The sequence below is a fragment of the Perna viridis genome, chromosome 2 (genome assembly GCF_037379345.1).
Source record: "Perna viridis isolate PV_CMFRI_1.1 ecotype Kerala chromosome 2, ASM3737934v1, whole genome shotgun sequence".
Taxonomy (NCBI): domain Eukaryota; kingdom Metazoa; phylum Mollusca; class Bivalvia; order Mytilida; family Mytilidae; genus Perna; species Perna viridis.
The window spans coordinates 28,203,473-28,223,038 of NC_142446.1; the positions used below are offsets into that span (position 1 = coordinate 28,203,473).

General features: G+C 32.7%; 2 protein-coding genes across 7 annotated transcripts in view; one reads left to right on the top strand and one right to left on the bottom strand.

Annotated features, from left to right (window-relative positions):
* LOC148624337 (uncharacterized) overlaps window positions 1-8,597 on the top strand; it is a 24,529-nt gene extending 15,932 nt beyond the window's left edge. For 2 of the 4 annotated variants that reach the window (XM_088567053.1, XM_088567054.1), the window contains exons 13-16: window positions 476-586; window positions 3,962-4,068; window positions 4,714-4,825; window positions 5,342-8,597. In XM_088567053.1, the coding sequence (XP_088423179.1) occupies window positions 476-586; window positions 3,962-4,068; window positions 4,714-4,825; window positions 5,342-5,665 (654 nt within the window). In that variant the 3' untranslated portion in view covers window positions 5,666-8,597. Of the gene's footprint in view, window positions 1-475; window positions 587-3,462; window positions 3,558-3,961; window positions 4,069-4,713; window positions 4,826-5,341 lie in introns of those variants that run through there. The other 2 variants (XM_088567055.1, XR_015919675.1) reach the window with 2 other exon arrangements.
* Window positions 8,416-17,492, bottom strand: LOC148624338 (isoaspartyl peptidase/L-asparaginase-like). 3 transcript variants are annotated; one of them, XM_088567062.1, is made up of 7 exons: window positions 17,133-17,492; window positions 16,283-16,489; window positions 12,540-12,682; window positions 12,178-12,338; window positions 10,169-10,296; window positions 9,237-9,347; window positions 8,416-8,888 (listed from the first exon to the last, which is right to left on the bottom strand). In XM_088567062.1, exons 2-7 carry the CDS (start codon window positions 16,473-16,475, stop codon window positions 8,683-8,685), a joined length of 942 nt encoding a protein of 313 aa, XP_088423188.1. In that variant the 5' UTR covers window positions 16,476-16,489; window positions 17,133-17,492; the 3' UTR covers window positions 8,416-8,682. The 3 variants fall into 3 exon arrangements, with proteins under 3 accessions (XP_088423188.1, XP_088423186.1, XP_088423189.1); XM_088567060.1 differs by lacking the exon at window positions 17,133-17,492 and having other exon boundaries at window positions 16,283-16,719; XM_088567063.1 differs by lacking the exon at window positions 17,133-17,492 and having other exon boundaries at window positions 8,754-8,888; window positions 9,233-9,347; window positions 16,283-16,723.
* Window positions 17,493-19,566: the final 2,074 nt, after the last annotated feature.

The following is a 19,566-nucleotide window of genomic DNA, read 5'->3' on the forward strand; positions in this document are numbered from 1 at the left end:
AAGTTACTTTAAAACAGGAGTTGTAACTCCCCAACAGATGTATCATATAACTTTTATTCAAAGTTGAATAAAGGTTCTGTCTCAGTTGTCAGTGTTGTGAAACTTGTATCCACTAAAAAAACTTAATAAAACTTTTTTTTGTTTGAATCTTATATAAATAAGTAGTATGCAATTTTAAATATTTGATTTTTCTTGTAATATTTCCTTAAATATACAACCTAACTTGGTATTTCAACATATTCATATTAAGACATTTGAAAGAAAGTTATAATCGAACAAGAATTTCTTGTTTATTTTCTTTGTAAAGGTGAAAAATGATAAAAAAAAGGCGGGCACTCACTTAGAGAATATTAATTTATACAGATATAAGGAAAATTTGAGATGACAAATTCTTACTGGTATATTTTCTGACTGTAGATCATTTTCATTCTCCTAAAGTTGTGATATATTTTTTAACTATGTTCTTACATTCTAGTCTTTGACTACACTGAAGGAGTTTGGAACTGATACTGAGCTAGAATTTCTGCCACTTCTTCCACAACTCAGAAATTTAGAATTAGGGGACTGTACTTCATGGACAAAACAGGTAGAAATACAAGATATATGTTTGAGATAATATCAAAATATAAACAAGGGAGATCATCCCCTAAATATTCCAGTAAAAAGTCTTGTTTTAAGTTTGCCTTGCTATGATGAGGGTGTACAAGCATACAATTAACTAAAACTATGCTACTTTTTTTAAACATTGGGAGTCAACTGGGAGAATGTAGAGGCCCAATAATGTCGTCTTTTTATTGATAAAACTTTTTTAATTCAAATATTTTTATCGGCCATATATTTTTTGCGACCTTAAGAAACAAATATATAATTCATAGTATGAAATACTGTATAAGTATTTATTTTCACAATTTTTATGGTGGAAAGAAAATCACAAAAAATAGTACCCGCAAAATTGAATTTTAACACTGTAGAATGCTTCTCATTGTTCGAAACCACGGAAATTGATAATAGCGAATATGTTCACTTGACAGAATCTGTGAAAATTAGCAACTGCAAAAATTAATACGTTTATGATATATAAATTTATTGTTACATTTGTGAAAACTGCAATCATTCAGTTACGAAATTGTATGTCCCAAAAATGCAGCGAAAAAGTGCATATTTTTTTTATTATAATAAATTTACTTAAACAAATGCATTTACTATTTCTTGGCATTGCCTGCAAAGGGAGATCATTCAACCTTAGGGTTTCAAATGTTAAAGCTGTTGTGGCATAATTTTTGCTAGAATAATATTAAGTAGACTCCCAATGTATTTATCTGACAAATAGACAAATATACATATCTGGCAAGTTGACAAAATTTTCTTACAAATTGACATAATGATCCATTTGTCTAAGCTGGGGTTATTTTCTGTGATCTTCTGAATCTTACAGTATAATGTGTAGTCAAATTATGATTTCTACTCCATTTTTAAATTGGTCCACATTGAAGTTTAAAGGGTCCAAAATGAAAAAAATATTTAATGAATTTTATACAACCATAGTTTTTGTAGTAGTATTATGTTATGATGGTACTTAGTTCTATAGGAAGCTTGCTATTGAAAATGGGGTCATTGGTCACTACTGTTCTACAAGAAGGGGTCTATAGGAAGCTTGCTATTGAAAATGGGGTCATTGGCCACTACTGTTCTACAAGAAGGGGCCAATAGGGGTAAAAAATATGTTTATTTAAATTTTTAATTTGCCTCTTACAAAATACTGTGTTGAGAATACTTAACTGATTTAAAATAGCATTTAGCTTTTTCAGTATGGTGGCAAAGTGGGGCCACATATTTTTATACCCCCAACAGACAAAGTATAGGTTTCACCTGTCAGTCTGTCTGTCTGTTTGTTGGAACTATTTTCTTAGCAGCTTTCAGCATTGTTATGAAACTTTGTGAGATGAAGTATAATCTTATGGAGATGTGCATACTGTCAGCAATTTATGTTTGCACAAAAATTGTAAAATATATGTGTTGAACTTGGGTGTTTTTCATTAAAACTTGGTCTCATGTGTTGTCTGCAACTCCTCCTCAACAACTTGCAGGATTATTATGAAACTTAATGGAGTGTTAGCTTACCATATTTGGGTGTGCATATTATCAGGAATTTATGTTTGGATAAAAATTGTTGAAATAAGGCTGTTTGAACTAGTGCATTTTTCAGCAGAACTTTTTTCTTAAATTTAATTTCAAAATATTGTGCAGTATAGTATCCAAACCAGTTGTTGTGTCCACAGTGAGCTGTAAGTCCCTATGTTAAAGTGTGTCAAAAACTTATATTGTGTCCACACTTGCACCAAGTAAATAGAGTTTACTGGCTGTGGTCGTATCATGCTCTGTTTCGTGAATGTTTTTTTTTTTTTTTTGATATGCTGAATCAAATAGTGTATAGATTTTTTAAATAAATACACTCATTGTTTAAGATGGATAAATTATGGTATACTAATGACTGTCAGTCTTTCTGTCGATATTAAGATGTCTTACCATAACTTGAGTACCTCTTCAAAATTTTTTATATAATTGTATGTTATGATATATTATGATGGTCTTGAGGTCTGTAAACTTTTTAATAATTGATTGATTTTCCGTAACTGAGTTATGGATGTAAAACACTAAAAAGGGAGATATGTTCTTGTCTTGTTGCTTTGTAACTTAAAAAAATACTTTATCTGAAACTTTATTCAGCTGTTTATTTTTATGATCTCAATGCTGGTATACTTTACACTAAAATTCAGGGTAATTTTTGTTTCTGACCAATTGAACTTTAATGTGCTGAAAAAAGGTGGTTTCTTTCATGTGGTGTCATATCCTGAGAACATTTCATCAAACTTTACACAGTTATTAGTTATGATTACCTCAAGGTCTGTGTATATTTTTGTAAAAAAATGATTTTATAGGAGTTATGACATTTGTTAACTTCTTACCGTAACTTCTTAGGGTTTGCCTTCTACTTTTATATCAAACTGTACCATGTGAAGTATTTTATCTTATACTAAAATATTGAAATTAGGCTTACAAAGTGTCGGAGTCCTTTACAAATTTTGCTAAGTATTTGTCTCTCTGACAGTGTTCAGGAATTCTTATTTCCTGTTACTCGTGACAAGTAAAAATTAAGCCAAGGGGACAACACTATTTTATCAACTGCAGGTTTATCTGTCTTAATGCTCCCCTGTGGAAGGTAAATTATTTTTAGACCCTTTCTGGTGCAAAACACTAGTTTCCATGTATATTAGAAATATGAATTGTACAAATGAATAATACCTGATTCTGAAATTTGTAGCAATTCTGAGATAAATATTAAGACATAATCAAATATTGTTGGTTAAATTTGAGGCCTCTTGATTTTAACATAGCCAACTTGGAACCACAACTGCACCAAGTAATACATTTACATGTACATGAAATTTATTTATGTTTTAGTGTAGTTCAATTATGAATCATGTAGATGCAGACAATTAGGCCAAAAAAATTATACCTCTGTTTCCTGTTATATGTCAGAACAAAAAATGGGTTTGGTAGGTTGGAATTTTATTTATTTCATTTACTTATTTTTCCCAAATTTCATAGAAAACAACTTCAAAAAAATATCTTATTAACCACCCAGACTTTGTGATAAAACAAAAATTGACTACCATTTGTAGAATGTTGGGTTGTTTGGTGGTACTTTTTGTTTGTTTACTTGAAAGTAAGTCAGTTGTGGGAATCAAGGCATGAGTCAGTCTGGTAACATTTTATGGATTATTTGTAGAAGCTATTAAATGCACCTAAGCTACGTTTGTATTTAGAACTATACATTTATGAAATGATTTTTATACAACCATTTTTAATGTTTTAACTTTTCTGACAACTAAACCGTAGATATAATATTTAATCTACTGATTTATTGTAAGTGATTTTTCTTGTTTATTTTTGTTTACAGACATACTCAATAATTGGTAAACTAACTCAACTTCACTCACTTCGGTTGGAATGTTGTCAGGGTAATGCTGACACTGGATTATCAGAGGCACTTATACACCTTCAACAGTAGGTATTTTGTGTGTATGATGTTTGCATTTGATTTTCAATGTGTTTCATACGTCCAGATAAACATATCAAATTATTTATGATTTGGTAATTGCAGTAATGACTATAAAAGTTTGGTAGTTACAGTAATTAGTAAAAGCTAGTGGTAGTTTCAGTAATGAATATAATGAGTGGGTAGAAACAGTAATGACTATAATGGTTAATTACAGTAATTAGAATAAGTTTTGGGTAGTTTCAGTAATGACTTTAATGACTGAGAAGTTATAGTAATTAGTTGAAGTTGTAGGTAGTTTTAGTTATGAATATAATGATTGGGTAGTTACAGGAATGACTGCAATGCTTCAGCTGCAACTCATGTCACATTGAAGCATTCTCCCTAATAAATCAAATCAATGGTCTATTATACACATATAACTTATTGCATATTTCAGTTACATTGTGCATACAATGTTTTCTTGTCAAAAGAGCTATAGACTGAAACGCTCACAAATAAGATACTTTAAATTCAATGCTTAAGAATGTTTTTATTTTCATTTATTTACTCTTAAGAAAGAAAACTTTACATGCTAAAACCAACATTAGTAATTTTACCAAGAACAGGTTTCTGCATGGTCTCCTTCATGTAATACATCTATTTTATTACAGATTAGAAACCCTAGAGTTGATGCAGTTTCTGATGGCTAAAAATTTACATGAAACACTTGAGAAGCTAGAGAATTTAAGGTCATTCAAACTTTGGCCTGACACTTCAAATCAGGTAACTTCTTACACCTTTTCATGAACAGTCTCACCTACCTTAGCCCTAATGGCTATTGTAACAAACTTTCTTGATTTGAAAGGGAAAGGAAATAAGTTCATGTCATAATGTATTTAGTGTTAATTGGTAAGTTTAGATTGTAAAATTTGGCAAACTCTGATTAATGAAAATCTGTTCTTATAATTGGTTGAGAAGAGTTTGTTGTGTTCTGTTTACAGTTTAAAAAAGATCTATTAATTTTATTTCAAAACTGGCACATATTCTGGTATAGAACTGCCTTATAATCCAAGTGGGGATGGGTGAATCATCAATCTAATCCAAATCAGCTGTTGAAATGCTCTTCACACCTCACATGCCTAACAGAGTGTATCGTAGCTGTTAAGATTCACTAATTTTTTTTCAGAGATAATTTTAAGCCTTTTCAAATTGATCTTTTTTACAGTATCTTGGTTACTGGAATGGTGATGTATCCTAACAATTTGTATTTTGGTCTACAATTTTTCATCTTTATTACAGAGTGCAGCTCAAGTAAATTCCACTGCATTGTTTACTGTGAGAAAATTGACATTTTTAAAACAGTTTGAGTGGGGAGTACTCAGAAACAAAGACTCATCGCTGATATTAGATGCCGAAGATACAAATAAACAGAAGCCTGAAAACAATCAAGAATGGATACCATTCTTACCTGCTGCAGATAAAGACTGCAGTAGTCAGACAGAATCTCATAATGAATACATTAGTCTAACCAAATTTGAAGAGATATTATCTAATCTGTTGCCTAACACTAGTATCAATGTGTTAAGTGGCCAATCTCTGATGAAGTTGGAAGAGGAAACCTGATTTCATGAGTGAACTGGTGTGTTTTTCTACACAGCATATAAAACAGGAACTGATAAGTTAAATTTTTATATTGTTAAAGAGGAAATTGATTGAATTGTTACTTGTAATTTAAAGCTGGTGCTAAAGTTATAACTATCAAGAACTTACTTTCTTTACTTTTTCATTCCTTTGTTCTGGTTCACAGAATTGTAGTATTTTCTTATTCCTATGTACTTATAACATTTGTTATATATGAACAAAAATAATTATCTTATTGTGATGTCCTATTTCATATGATTTTAGGTTTTTGTTAAGGAAATACATGCTATTGAAATTTGAATTCAAGTTTCTTCTCACAGAAGGAAGAATTGAATGGATTGTATGGCTGTTACTCAACTCATTAAGGTATTAAGGATCCAAAATATGCATTAGGTTAAATTTCATTTTATTTCTATGGTATAGTGAATAAAAAATATATAAAAATTTGAAATTTTCAGTTGATATGTCCATTTTGTAGGAATGACCAGGTAAAAGTAACAGCCACTTGAATTTATACAAAAACAGAAACCACATACTTTTTATCTATTCAGTGTGTTTTATAATGACCTTATTTTGACAGCAAAATCCCACATGGTATTGAAAACATGTCAAGCTCAAAATAAAACAAAAGCATGTGGTTTCAATTTATATTGACATTTATCCTGATTTATCCTTCCATGATAAAAATAGTTATCTTAGGTATCTGATGAAAATCTGTTATTTAGATTTTTTTTTTTCACTTGATGCTTAGGAAATGAAATTATCTGTAGGCTTTACAAAACAAACGACTTCCTTGTCTTTTTAGAGGGTGCATTGTTACCCATATTTATTATACCCTTGCTCCGAAGGAGAGGAGGGTATACAGTATTACTGTTTTACTCTTATTCATGTTTCTGGTTGTCTGTGTTTCCATGTGTCCTTAACCACTTTTTTGTCACAGTTTTCTCAGCAAGTGCTCATCTAATGAAATTTGAATATATTTTCAGAGAATTTTTAAAACAACTTCCTGCATACTGAGGACTTTGTTAATTTTTTGACTATACATTTTTGAAAGTAGAAATTTTTAATACACTTTTCTTAGTGCCATTTGGTGGGATTCATTTTGGAAAAATTTTTAAACTACTTCCTGTTTACTGAGGACTGTTTATTTTCCTTATAATGTGATTGAAAGCAGGGGTATCACCAGTGAGTCATCACTCACAGATTTCTTGTTTCTTTATCAATAAACCATCTCCCTCCTCATTTTGTCTGTCAAAGAACATGGTAAAGAGCTCCTTCATCGGTTTTTTGGGCAATAAAATAGTAAAAAGAAATGCCCTCTTTTTTCATTGGTTTTAATGAATAATGTCCTGGAAAACTAACGAATAAACTTTGAAGGACCATAGTAGAAAGTGCTTATGTCTTGACCAATTTCAATAGAGTTTCAAAAAAACGTCTGTATAATTTTTGCAAGTTTTCTGCAGGGTCCATAAAAGGAGGAAAAAAAACAATGTATAATTGTTGTTTTCTTCTTAGTTAACTGATAATTATAAGTTGCAATAATATATCCATATTGTGGTGCCGTGTTTGTGGTCATATCAAGATGCACCTTGCAGAGCAATTTATTTTATCTTTTATTTCAAAAAGCATGGTTATGTTTATGAAGAAGTATGACCTTCTGTAGATAATATATGTTAATGGCTAATTTGAATTTTTGGTTCAGGTAACTAACACTTTATATTTCATTTGAACTTGAAGATGTACATGTACTGCTAACCCTTTTATGCCATATCTGTCTAAATCAAGAACACATACTTTATTCCTGAACGCCTTATCCTAATGTATATTGATAGAGGATTTGGTTTGTATTTTATATTCAAAATGAGTTACAATATTCATGGAAACAATCTATATTTTATGGGTTGAAGAAGCACAGAAAACCAATGTAGCATTATTTTCATGTTGCCATATTTTTTACTTGTAAATTTGAACAGAGCAATTGCAGTGCTGTAAATATTCTGAAGTGCTTTTGTATGGTCAAGTAGTTAGATTTTGTACAAACTACTTTTTTAAGAACTATATAGAAACTACTTTTAAATGAAGGTCTAGAACTTCCGTAATGAACAGTTTGGTCAATCAATGATTACATGTTTAATGTTGATGTTTGATTCAGCATTTTTTTTTTTTTTCAGCACCCCTTACAGTACCCGTCTTCAAAGTGTTTATATATTGTATTTTGGTTCTGTGATCATGGATGTCATTTTTAATACAATTACCAATAAAACGAACATAATAGTTTTAGTAAAATAAAGTGCTGGAAACATGGTTTTATTTAAGTCTTGGGAGAATGTTCGAATGAGCTTATTTAATCATTATGAGTGAACCTTCCCTCCATTTTTTCTGTAGATTTTTTAAATTAATTTTTCAACTTTATTACCCTGTTTTCTTTGTCGTAAGGAGGGAAAACTTCTACAAAATGGACCTAATTTTTTTGCTACTTTTTTTTTCAAATCCAAACTATTCCTTTAGGTTATATATTTAAAGCGTATATTTACTGCAGAATTTTCAAATTTCCATTTTGTATGTTGGCCTTTAAAAATTAGGTCTAATATAAAAAAAAGCAGTTGATTGATTAAAGATGATGGCTTCAGGGTGCTATTTTAGAATCAACATGGCCATTTTTTGTAACTGTTGGAAACTCTGAAAAAAAATTGCAGCCTATTTTCTGGGTTTTTTTGGGTTTTTTTTGGGGGGTATTTTGCAGTTCCAATATGTATTTATTAATTGTTTAGTTGATTTATTTTAATCTGCTTAGTTTTACAAACATAAAAAGTGATAGACATAATGTAAATTGTTTTCATTTATTTACACATCACAGAATTTTTAATGAACATGTTCAAGTTTCCATTTTAGAATAAAACTTGCCACAGTTTTACCAGTCTTCTGTAATCTCTATTCAAGGTTTTGTCCCATGTACACTATTTGCTATATTTTCTTTATATGCGCAGCACAGTATATTTTTAATTCATTTTTTCTGTGAAGTGCTCTGAAGGATTAAGTCCATAGCAGAGTTGGTTGTCCTTTATCCATGACCAAGCCATTCGCTCTGTTGTAAAATGTTGACATACATTTCCAACTCTATCAACCAAAACCACGCCTCCTGACCCATGAACTCTAGAGGCCATGTTTCTTAATGATATTGATGCTGCTTCCTGTACAGTTTTACCTATAAATAGAGGCACAGTGGTAGTTTTTTTTTCATATTTTATCCAATCCATTATTTTTGATTTTTTTTTTAAACTTCTGAATGTGTGTTAGATTACGCCATAACAAAAAAATATTTTTTTTTATCAATTTAAGTGAAACATGCTGTCCATTTGAAAGAAATTTACCTAAATTGGGCAAAAAAAAATAAAAATAAAATTGTTTAGGGAGGGTAAAAAAATTGGTTAGGGAAGGGATGAGAACCTAGGATATTTTTTTTATTTTAGCCTACAAACAAAAATATAATGCAGTAAGAAACAACTACCCAGATCAGAAACATTGATTAAGTATTTCGTTCAAACTTACCAACCTTGTTCTAATAGATAAGTAATATTTCTAGCTAGGCAGACTTTCGTGATAGATTCTCCATGCCCTGTGCTGGAAACTGCTCCAGAGTTATTATCAGCATACCCACCAGAACCTTAAATAAATTGAAGTCTATGGTCTGTAAAGTAAATTTATTTATTGGTAATTCTTAATAAAAGTCATGCATATTTTTAAACACATTTTACATCAATTTTGTTTGATATATACTCCTGCTCAAGATTTGGAGATCAAATGATCTTCATGTCTGTCCATCACATATGGTTTCAGTACAGCTCAATCAGATCTTTTCAAACTAAAAAAATATCATTCGATCCATATGATACAGATCAAGCCATATTATTGTGGTATGTTGTATTATTGCATTTACTGCTGTTTGGAAGTTATAGGACTAATTACTTTGCTTTAGTCTTCATGTGTCATTACAGAGCTTGTCTGAAATCACTAGGTGGATTGTAACAAGCATCTTTAGGATATAGGCTTTAAAAGTGTGTTCATTATGCCGAACAATGCTACACCACGGAAACCAATGCTAGTTTTGGAATGGGGGTATAGTTACAACTTAATTTCCACAATTGTGGGAGGTGCATGAAAGTAAATAGAACCTGAATTGCCATATATACTCGAAGATAGGCCGTTCTACCTTTTCAGATGTTTCAGGCTCTCTAGAGCATTAAGTTCGGACAATATAACTATTTTAAGAGAAAAATGTAATGAAATTCCAATTTCAATGTGAATTGAACGTGTACTTGATATTCTTTATTGGTTATCAACTCCTACAACGTAGAAGGCTGTAGGATGAAATAGCCCAGGGGCTTGCTCCCACTATCAAATATGCAGCCCGACGAATATTTAGGAGCAAGCCTTGTGGAAATAGATTGGTAGACAACCTCTAGCACAGCTGAAGTAGTTACCAACCAACAATAGGACTGTCTCCCACTCTGCCTGTTCGTTTTGCGTTTATTCCTCCCGTTGATGTAGCGAATGCAACATTGCCTTTTATGTCTAAAGCCACAGCACCAACAGTATCGTGTCCTATATTGTCCCTGAAAAAAAATTAATGGATAGTTAATGTTTCCAGCTAGTTGAGCGACTGTCCACTGAGTTTCAGCCACAGGGGTAGCTCTCATTATCAAATCTGCAGCCCAACTATAAGTGTTTATATATATATATATATATACTAGTCGGGCTGGTGTTTCAGTGTATAATAGAAAATAAAGGGTAATGACACAATTACGGAACAGATCAATTCTAGACAGGAGTTAAATGGAGTAGTCCGAAAGGAAAGTCTATATAACAAACAGAAAGTTTCAAATAACCATAATGGTCCAGATTTGGTAAAGGCATTTCCAATCGAAATAGTGGGTTAATCTGTGTGCATAAAATGCCATATCTGCACACGAGACATCCCACATGCAGATTTCGATACATCAGACACATCATATTTTTATATGTACACTTGGACATGCAACGAGGCGTCTTTTTTTTATACGAACGCAAAAAAAAAAATTGGCGCTGTCGTCGTCGTCTGTAGACTCTTAGTTTTCGTGCGATAATTTTAGATATGGTTGACCAACTATTATGAAATTTCGATATGATTATACTAACCGCTAAAGGAAGGTTCCTATTTAATTTTGGAGGATGAGGCCCCTACCATTTTAGAATTAGGGGCCAAAAAAAGGGTGAAAATAATGTTTTATTAAACTACATGTAGAATGTTTGTTTTTCTTCTGATTTTGATAATTACTTTACTCGTCGTCGCCGTCATCCGTCATGGACAATTTTTCAAAATTCTTCTCCACAGACACCACTTGACCAATTGGAACCAAACTTGCTATGAATGTTCTTTAGGGTATCGTGCATAGAACTGATGTTGGGATTTTTTTATCCTTTGAGAAACATGGCTGCCATTACTAAAATGAAACATAGGGGTCAGAAAGTAGTTTTTCGCATATATCTCCAAAACCGTTAGGTTTAGCCAAATTCTGACAAGATCTATCTGTGGTCAAATTTTCGTTTAATCAATTAAGCCATGTTGGAGTTATTGTCCTTTTTCGATGTTTTTTTTGCTTTTTTTAATGTTATTTCTTTCAAAAATCTACTCCTCTGACACTACTTGATCAATTGGAACCAAACTTGGTATGAATGTTCCGTGGGATATCCTGCACAGAACTGATGTGGGGATTTTTGATCCGTCGAAGAACGTCTGCCGTTACTAAAAATAGAACAAAACCGTTAGGTTTAGCAAAACTCTATCAATTGCTGAAATGATCCTTGTTATAAGGCTTCAAAAGTCTTCAGGGATCAGTTGTCAGACGACTCCTTGTAAGAGTTATTGCCCTTGAAAGATAAAAAATGACCTCTAATTACATTTTTTAGCCAATATCTTGAAAACTATGATAGGTAGAAAGAAACTTTCAATTGCTGAAATGATCCTTATGGTTAGTCCTACCAAAGTCTTCTTGGGTCAAAATTATTGGACAACTTGTTAAATTTACTGCTCTTGAAAGACAAACTTTGACCAGGTGAGTGATTCCGGTTCCTGGGAGGCTCTTGTTTCAGAAAATTTTTATTTGAATTTCATTTTTTTTGCAATATAGCATTATAGTCTCCAAGCCAGTTGCTGTGTTCATAATGAATTGTAAGTCCCTATGTTTAAATGTGTCAAAAAGTAATACATATTGTGTCACTTGACCCAACTGTTCAGTGTTGGACCACTGTGGTCGTATCATGCTGCGCTCGGCGATTTTTTTTTTTATCTCAGTTATATGCAAGTTATTTAGTTTATTCTAGTGAAGTTCAGTTCCAGTTGTCACGGCTTAGAATGGAAATTGCTAAGAAGTGGACACAAATGCACGTTATGGGAGGAAATAACTTGTATACTTTTAAGAAATCAGCTCGAGGTCGCCAATTATCAGCGAATGTACCTTTGCTTGAAGAAAGTATCTACGCTGAGTTTAAATTTATGGTATTGTTCCCACTCTTTCACAGCCTCATCAGTAACTAGCTGTTTGGTTGGAACACTTGGTATACGCATCTCCTCGGCAAACTTGTTGGCTCCTTTACCCACCAGCATCGTATGGTCAGTCTGAAACCAACATGACGAAAATGTTAAATAATCATTCTGACATTTATAAAACATTCTCCGTTTTATACTGATGTATGTAACATTTAGTACTTCACCCAACTGTTCGGATAGGATAAGGTAATAACTTTTCTGACAGGTTTTATATACGACAGTACAACTATAGGAATACACGTCATACAGACTATAGGTTGGGCTATATACCTTTTCCATTACTAGCCTAGCTATTGATACAGGGTTCTCCACATTCTGTATACAGGCTACGGCTCCACAGTTCAGGTCACTTCCATCCATGATAACAGCATCCATCTCTACATCACCGTCTATATTCAAAACAGAACCTGTACCTGCAATATAGGATCCGATTCTGAGTGATATTGACTTGTATCATTTCATGATGTGATAAGTTAAAGAGGATGTCCAAGCAAATACCAGGCAATGGGTGACACATCACAAATTTTATTTTCAACAAATTTTCACTTTCATCCATTTCACATCACAAATGCGTTCTTTCTGAAAGTTGAATTTTGGTTTTGAATTTACTTTAACGGTAAAAGACAAATAAATTAAATAGAAATCATTTAAATTCATTGAAAGAGTAATCAAGGGAACCAAGGTTATAGCGGTAATCAAAAGAATGTAATCCAGGGACAAAGACCAGACATGGAAAACAGACATTCACAACAAAGAACATAAAGAAACTAAAATCATATATACAAAGTAACAAAAGTAAATGAGCAACTCGGACTCCACTAAACACTGGGAGCATGGACCAGGTGAACCGGTAGGGTAAGCGTCCTCTGCTTTTCTAGAAACACCCGCCGAGTTGCTCATAAAAAGTCAAGTCCGGGGTAGACAAACGAGGATAGGAAAACTATGACCCGTTGAATACACCAGTTTTCATGGTGCTGATGGATACACCATATCGACTCACGAGTTCATGATAACGACCATAAAACTTCTGTAGTGATGACTTCAATCTTGTAGCAACATAACCCTGTTCCAGAAGCCTATTTGTTAGAGTTCTAGCGCGATACAAAAAGTCTGCGTAGTTTCGGCAAGTTCTGGCATAACGTATGAGTTGTGTTATGAACACTCCATACGCAGGAGCCGAAGGAATGTTGCCACAGATGAAAGGAAAGTTAACAATTCTGAATGAAAAGTCATCACGTTTGTCGTAAAGTTTGGTCAATAGTTTTCTTTTACCATCGATTTCTAAGTGTAGGTCAAGATATGAGGCTGACTTCACAGTGTCTGTAGTATCCTTTATCTCAAGTTCTTTTGGGTAGATGCGATGTATCAAATCCCCGAAACTAGGATTGTTTAAAGATAATACGTCATCTATATAGCGGAAACTGAGATTGAAGGATCTAGCCAGACGATATTCTTTCTTTCTGATCAGATCAGCTATAGAGTGTGAAGAGTGAAGGAATAGGTCAGCAAGTAAAGGAGCACAATTTGTTCCCATTGCAATGCCGACCGTTTGTTGAAAAACACGTCCACCACACTGGACAAATATGTTGTCGATTAAAAATTCCAGCATTTTGTAAACATCTTCCTCTGTATATTTGAAAGATGATTTGGAATTATTTCTTACAAAGTATGAGGAATCTCTACCAAGAACTATATATTTGTATCTAGGTGTACCATCTTTTTTGGAAAAAAACAACGATGTATAATGTTTTTAAGTCGGGATTTTAACTGAGTATGGGGAATAGAAGTATACAGTGTTGAAAAATCATAGGTTTTAATGCTATTATATTCAGATAATAGTCTTGAACTGATTGTCTCCAAAAGATCTTTCGAATTTTTCAGGAAAAACATTGAATTAATACCACTACGGGAGTAACAAGTGTTGTGGTAGGACTGTAGACTCTCTTTGACAGTTGTGAGTATAGAAGTTAAAAGTTTTGAAAGAGGTTTGGTGGTACATTTTGCAGATCCAGCTATGAAACGTTGTTTGTATGGATTCTTGTGAAGTTTAGGAATCCAGTACATAGACGGTAAATCACAATCATCGTCCTTGGTAGAGAGACCAAAAGACGATAGCACAGATTTATGGTTTTCCACAACCTCTTCTTTGAAGAGAGTGGTAGCAGTGTAGGTCCTATCACTGTCATTATTTTCTACGTCTACCTGTGATAATAAACATTGGATATAAAACGTTTTGCAGACAAAAACAAAGGAAAATAACTCTTTAATCTGAGCAAAATTTGGTTGCTTTGTTAGGGAACGTTAAAATCAATTTCTGAGCCATTCATTGTTGATTCAAAACGAACTTTATACAGACATATGGCATATACATATATACATTACATTGGAACAAAACAAAAAACAGTGGGATAAACTTTACGCTGTGCCACTCATATCATAGGATCTGCCTGATTTTTACATGGATAGCCTTTTTAACATTTAGGCCGGCTGATATACAACAGTATCATCCCATAAAACAAATCCATATGATTGATGTCACAAGAACGACATTAAAAGTGTCCAAGTGTTGAAACATTTGATGAACAGAATAAGATACATAAATCCTTTTCTATACATATACGATAATATCCACTCGGACTAGTCTGAATTTCCTCTGACCATGCACCCCTCCCCTTTTTTATTTGGATATTGATATATATATATATATATATATATATATATATATATATATATATGAAAAAAATAGCATAATTATTCTATATTACGTCAAGTGCTATAAGCGGTTGTAGTTTTAAGGTTCTTCCAAAATCAAGATCTAGGACGCAGACATATAACACATACAAGTAAAATTGGTAATAACTTCATTACTTTATCAATGAAAATATGGAGAACGTAAAATATACACAATGACTAATAGACCTATGCGAAACAATAGAAATTCACAGCTAGGGGTTTCAACCCCCCCCCCCCAAAAAAAAAAAGAAAGAGACATAAGCCTGTTTTTATGAATACAAATTTATACCCTCGAGCCTCCTTAAATTATATATATTGAAATCCTCCAAGCAACAAAAGGTATCATATATTCTACGGCTTCTTACGGACTTATTATTTTAACCAGCAGCGGGGGACTCCTCATTTCCTTGGGAGATAATTTTTTTCGAGGATCTATTAAGGGGGATATTTTTATGTAGAAAATTGAAAAAAAGGGGGAGATATTTTTTTATGAAGAAATTTACAAAAAGCGAGCGTCAGTTTTGTGTGTGTAGTTGTGTTACAAAGTCTGGCCAAAGGGTAGGTACTTGGTGAAGGAATTTTAGTCCAAATCATGACAATAAAACAGATACAGCAGATGAAAGAGTAATCAAGGGAACCAAGGTTATAGCGGTAATCAAAAGAATGCAATCCAGTTACAAAGACCAGACATGGAAAACACATACACAACAAAGAACATAAAGTAACTAAAATCATGCATACAAAGTAACAAAAGCATATGAGCAACTCGGATTCCACTAAAAACTGGGAGCATGGACCAGGTGCACCAGAAGTGTGAGCGTCCTCTGCTTTTCTAGAAACACCCGCCGAGTTGCTCATAAAAGTCAAGTCCGGGGTAGACAGTGATGAAAAAAAAAAACAGACACGCAGAAGATGAGTCTCACACTTTTGGAGGGAGCCTCCAAATATTTTATTAAAATTTCAACAACCTCGCGCTTACGTGTCCATGTCAAAATTCTCCGATCTTAGATGAATTTTCAGCTCAAAATAGTGATTTTGTCAAAACATGTCATGAAAACAAAAATTCGGCAAATGACATTGTTGATGAGGATGATGATGATGGTGATGATGGTGACGAAGAAACAGGACAACTCGTTCCAAGAGAGAGAGTATGGATCTAGAAACATAAACTTTATTTCATGATTTCTCATTCAGCTTTTGAGGGGAATACATATTTTTATGTATTCATTAGTCAGGGATAACGAATCCCCCAGCCAGTAAAAAAATGATAAGTCTCTTACCGGCATCAAACGCAGGATCGTTCTCCATGCTTCTAACTGCAGCCTCTACTGCGTCAACTGCTGAACCACCTTTATTCAATACTTCATGTCCGACTCTAGCTGCAGTTTTCACTCCCTCGATACTAGCTTTGGCAAGGTGGTCTGGAATTGCCCATGCACCCCCGTGAATAGCTATGACTGGTGAAATTGACATTGTCCAGAGAAACGCTAAAATACACATTACATTAATAATTGATAGTAATTCTTGAAATCTTATTGGCAAAGTTCCTTTTTCATCGCAAAAGATATAAAGCATTTATTTCTATAAACGTACCTGGTTCTATGCTACACCAATACCTGTTGGATTATTTCATCATTTACCAGACTGTTTCTATTTTAAAACAATGGCAAACCGTTTTCATATTTATTCGACATTAAAGTTATCTCATTTAATATATCAGATATCTTAATCAATATTTAAGATATCTTGTATAGATTCACATAAATCAGATAAAATATCTTATTTGATATATATGAAATCTCATATAATATATAAGATGTCTTATATATTGTATAAGATATCTCATTTGCTATATAATATGTCTTATATATAATATATATAAGATATCTGATATGATATATGAGGTATAAGATATCTCATTTACTATATATGGTATTTATCGAAACCTTTGTATAAGATATCTTATATAATATATAAAGATGTTAACAAATGCACATACACGTACATCAGTTTATTTAAGAAAATTATATTTTATGCATGAAAAAAAAGAATTAAATAACTACATGTACTTATGACCAAATCAGTGCACCTTAACAAGTATGGACAACAACATTTGAACACAGACCATACCTTTCAAATCCGAAGAATCCACAAACCTACGTGTGAATGTTTTTAAATATCCAATAGTATCAACGCGACCTAAATTAAGTGACACCGATTATGGACACCACCTTCATAGTTTTTTTTTCACTATCTACTTTCAGACGGTGTTATGGCAAGCTAAAGTGAAAAAAATGAGTGTTTTCTAATATTAAAATATGATTTTTTTTTAAATATTACAAATTTGATTCGGATATTACAAAACCCTTTTTAATTATTAAAATATCTTGTTTTCAATATTAAAAATTCAATTGAAGTTCTAATATTAAAAACGGCTTTTTAATGTTTGAAATTGATTTTCTAATATTAGAAAATGGATTTGTTGTATTCAATTACGATTTTTTAATATTAGAAAATCATTTTGCAATATTAAAAAATGTGACTGATTTTGCAATATTGCAAAGTGACGTTTTAATATTAGAAATTCATTTTCAAATATTACAATTCAATTTGTTGTTGTTGTTGGGGATTAACGTCCGAGCAGCAATATTTCAGCTATATTCAGGCGATGAACCGCTATATAGGTGACGTATTATCGTTAAACAATCCTAATTTCGGGGATTTGATACATCGCATCTACCCAAAAGAACTTGAGATAAAGGATACTACAGACACTGTGGATTCAGCCTCTTATCTTGACCTACACTTAGAAATCGATGATGAAGGAAAACTATTGACCAAACTTTACGACAAACGTGATGACTTTTCATTCAGAATTGTCAACTTTCCTTTCATCTGTGGCAACATCCCTTCGGCTCCTGCGTATGGAGTGTTCATAACACAACGCATACGTTATGCCAGAGCTTGCCGAAACTACGCAGACTTTTTGTATCGCGCTAGAACTCTAACAAATAGGCTTCTGGAACAGGGTTATGTTGCTACAAGATTGAAGTCATCACTACAGAAGTTTTATGGTCGTCATCATGAACTCGTGTATCGTTATGGTGTATCCATCAGCACCATGAAAACTGATTTATTCAACGGGTCATAGTTTTCCTTTCCTCGTTTGTCTACCCCGGACTAGACTTTTTATGAGCAACTCGGCGGGTGTTTCTAGAAAAGCAGAGGACGCTTACCTAACCGGTGCACCTGGTCAATGCTCCCAGTTTTTAGTGGAGTCCGAGTTGCTCATTTACTTTTGTTACTTTGTATGTATGATTTCCATGTCTGGTCTTTGTCCCTGGATTACATTCTTTTGATTACCGCTATAACCTTGGTTCCCTTGATTACTCATTCACTTCTTTAAATAAGTAAAAACAAATTAGAAAAAGACTTGAAAACTATCAGAAAAGATGAATTTATTTTTACTGAAACGTAATCTTAACCTATATTTTTTTATTCGTTTGATTGAAGGAAATTTTCTCTTTAAGGACAGTCACTTTTTATTACTTCCGGTTCGTTAGTATATTGGGGAATCTTATGGGAAATTTAGAAAATACATGTAATAACAGTAGAGCTCACACCGCTTCGCGGCGCTCGCTGTAACAGTGACTACAAAAATGTAAACAACATACTTCAGAATAAATTTACAGCTGTCAAAAACAAGATTTGAAGTCTTAAATTCTTATTGTTCTGATCCTAAATGTATAATGCAGTGTCAGCTAGCATTAATTTTCTTGAAAAAATTGCCATTTCTTTAAATTTAGATGAATTGAGATATTTTATACCATGCTCCATCTAAATACCAACACTAATAAACAAGAAATACTAAAGTTTTTGTTCAGATCTCGCAATTTGTCACAAATTATTGCTAGCTTGTACTGCATTATTCATTTAGGAACAGAACTATATGAATTTCAGACGTCAAACCTTGTGTTTGACAGCTGTAGATTTATTCTAAAATATGTTGTTTACATTTTTGTTGTTAATGTTATATCGAAGTTATAAAACATGTGCTAAGTTTGATTTGTGCATGTTTGTCATATACATATAAAGATGCATTTAGCAATGTTTCAGTGCTAAATTTAATGTATTATTAAAACTATGAATGAAAACATTTCTTTATTAAGGAATGTACTAGATATTGACTTCAGCAGAACCTTAAAGGAATGTCGAGTTCGAAATTCATGGCACAATGACGAAGTAAAATAATGTTTCACAAGGTGCAGCTTGAAATGATCGTAGACGAGGAACCGTGAATAGTTGTGATAAGTGTGAACGCAACATCCAAGCTTGATACTGCTTACTTTGGGTTGTGAATAAATGAAACTCCTGAAATCGAATTTTGGATGCTCATAAAATATTGTGGAGGTCCTGGAATAATTGAAATATTTAAGTACCTCCCTAAATAATGATAATTTGAAAATTAGTGGAGTCCGAGTTCCTCATTTACTTTTGTTGCTTTGTATGTATGGTTTTGGTTACTTTATGTTCTTTGTTGTGTATGTCTGTTTTCCATGTTTGG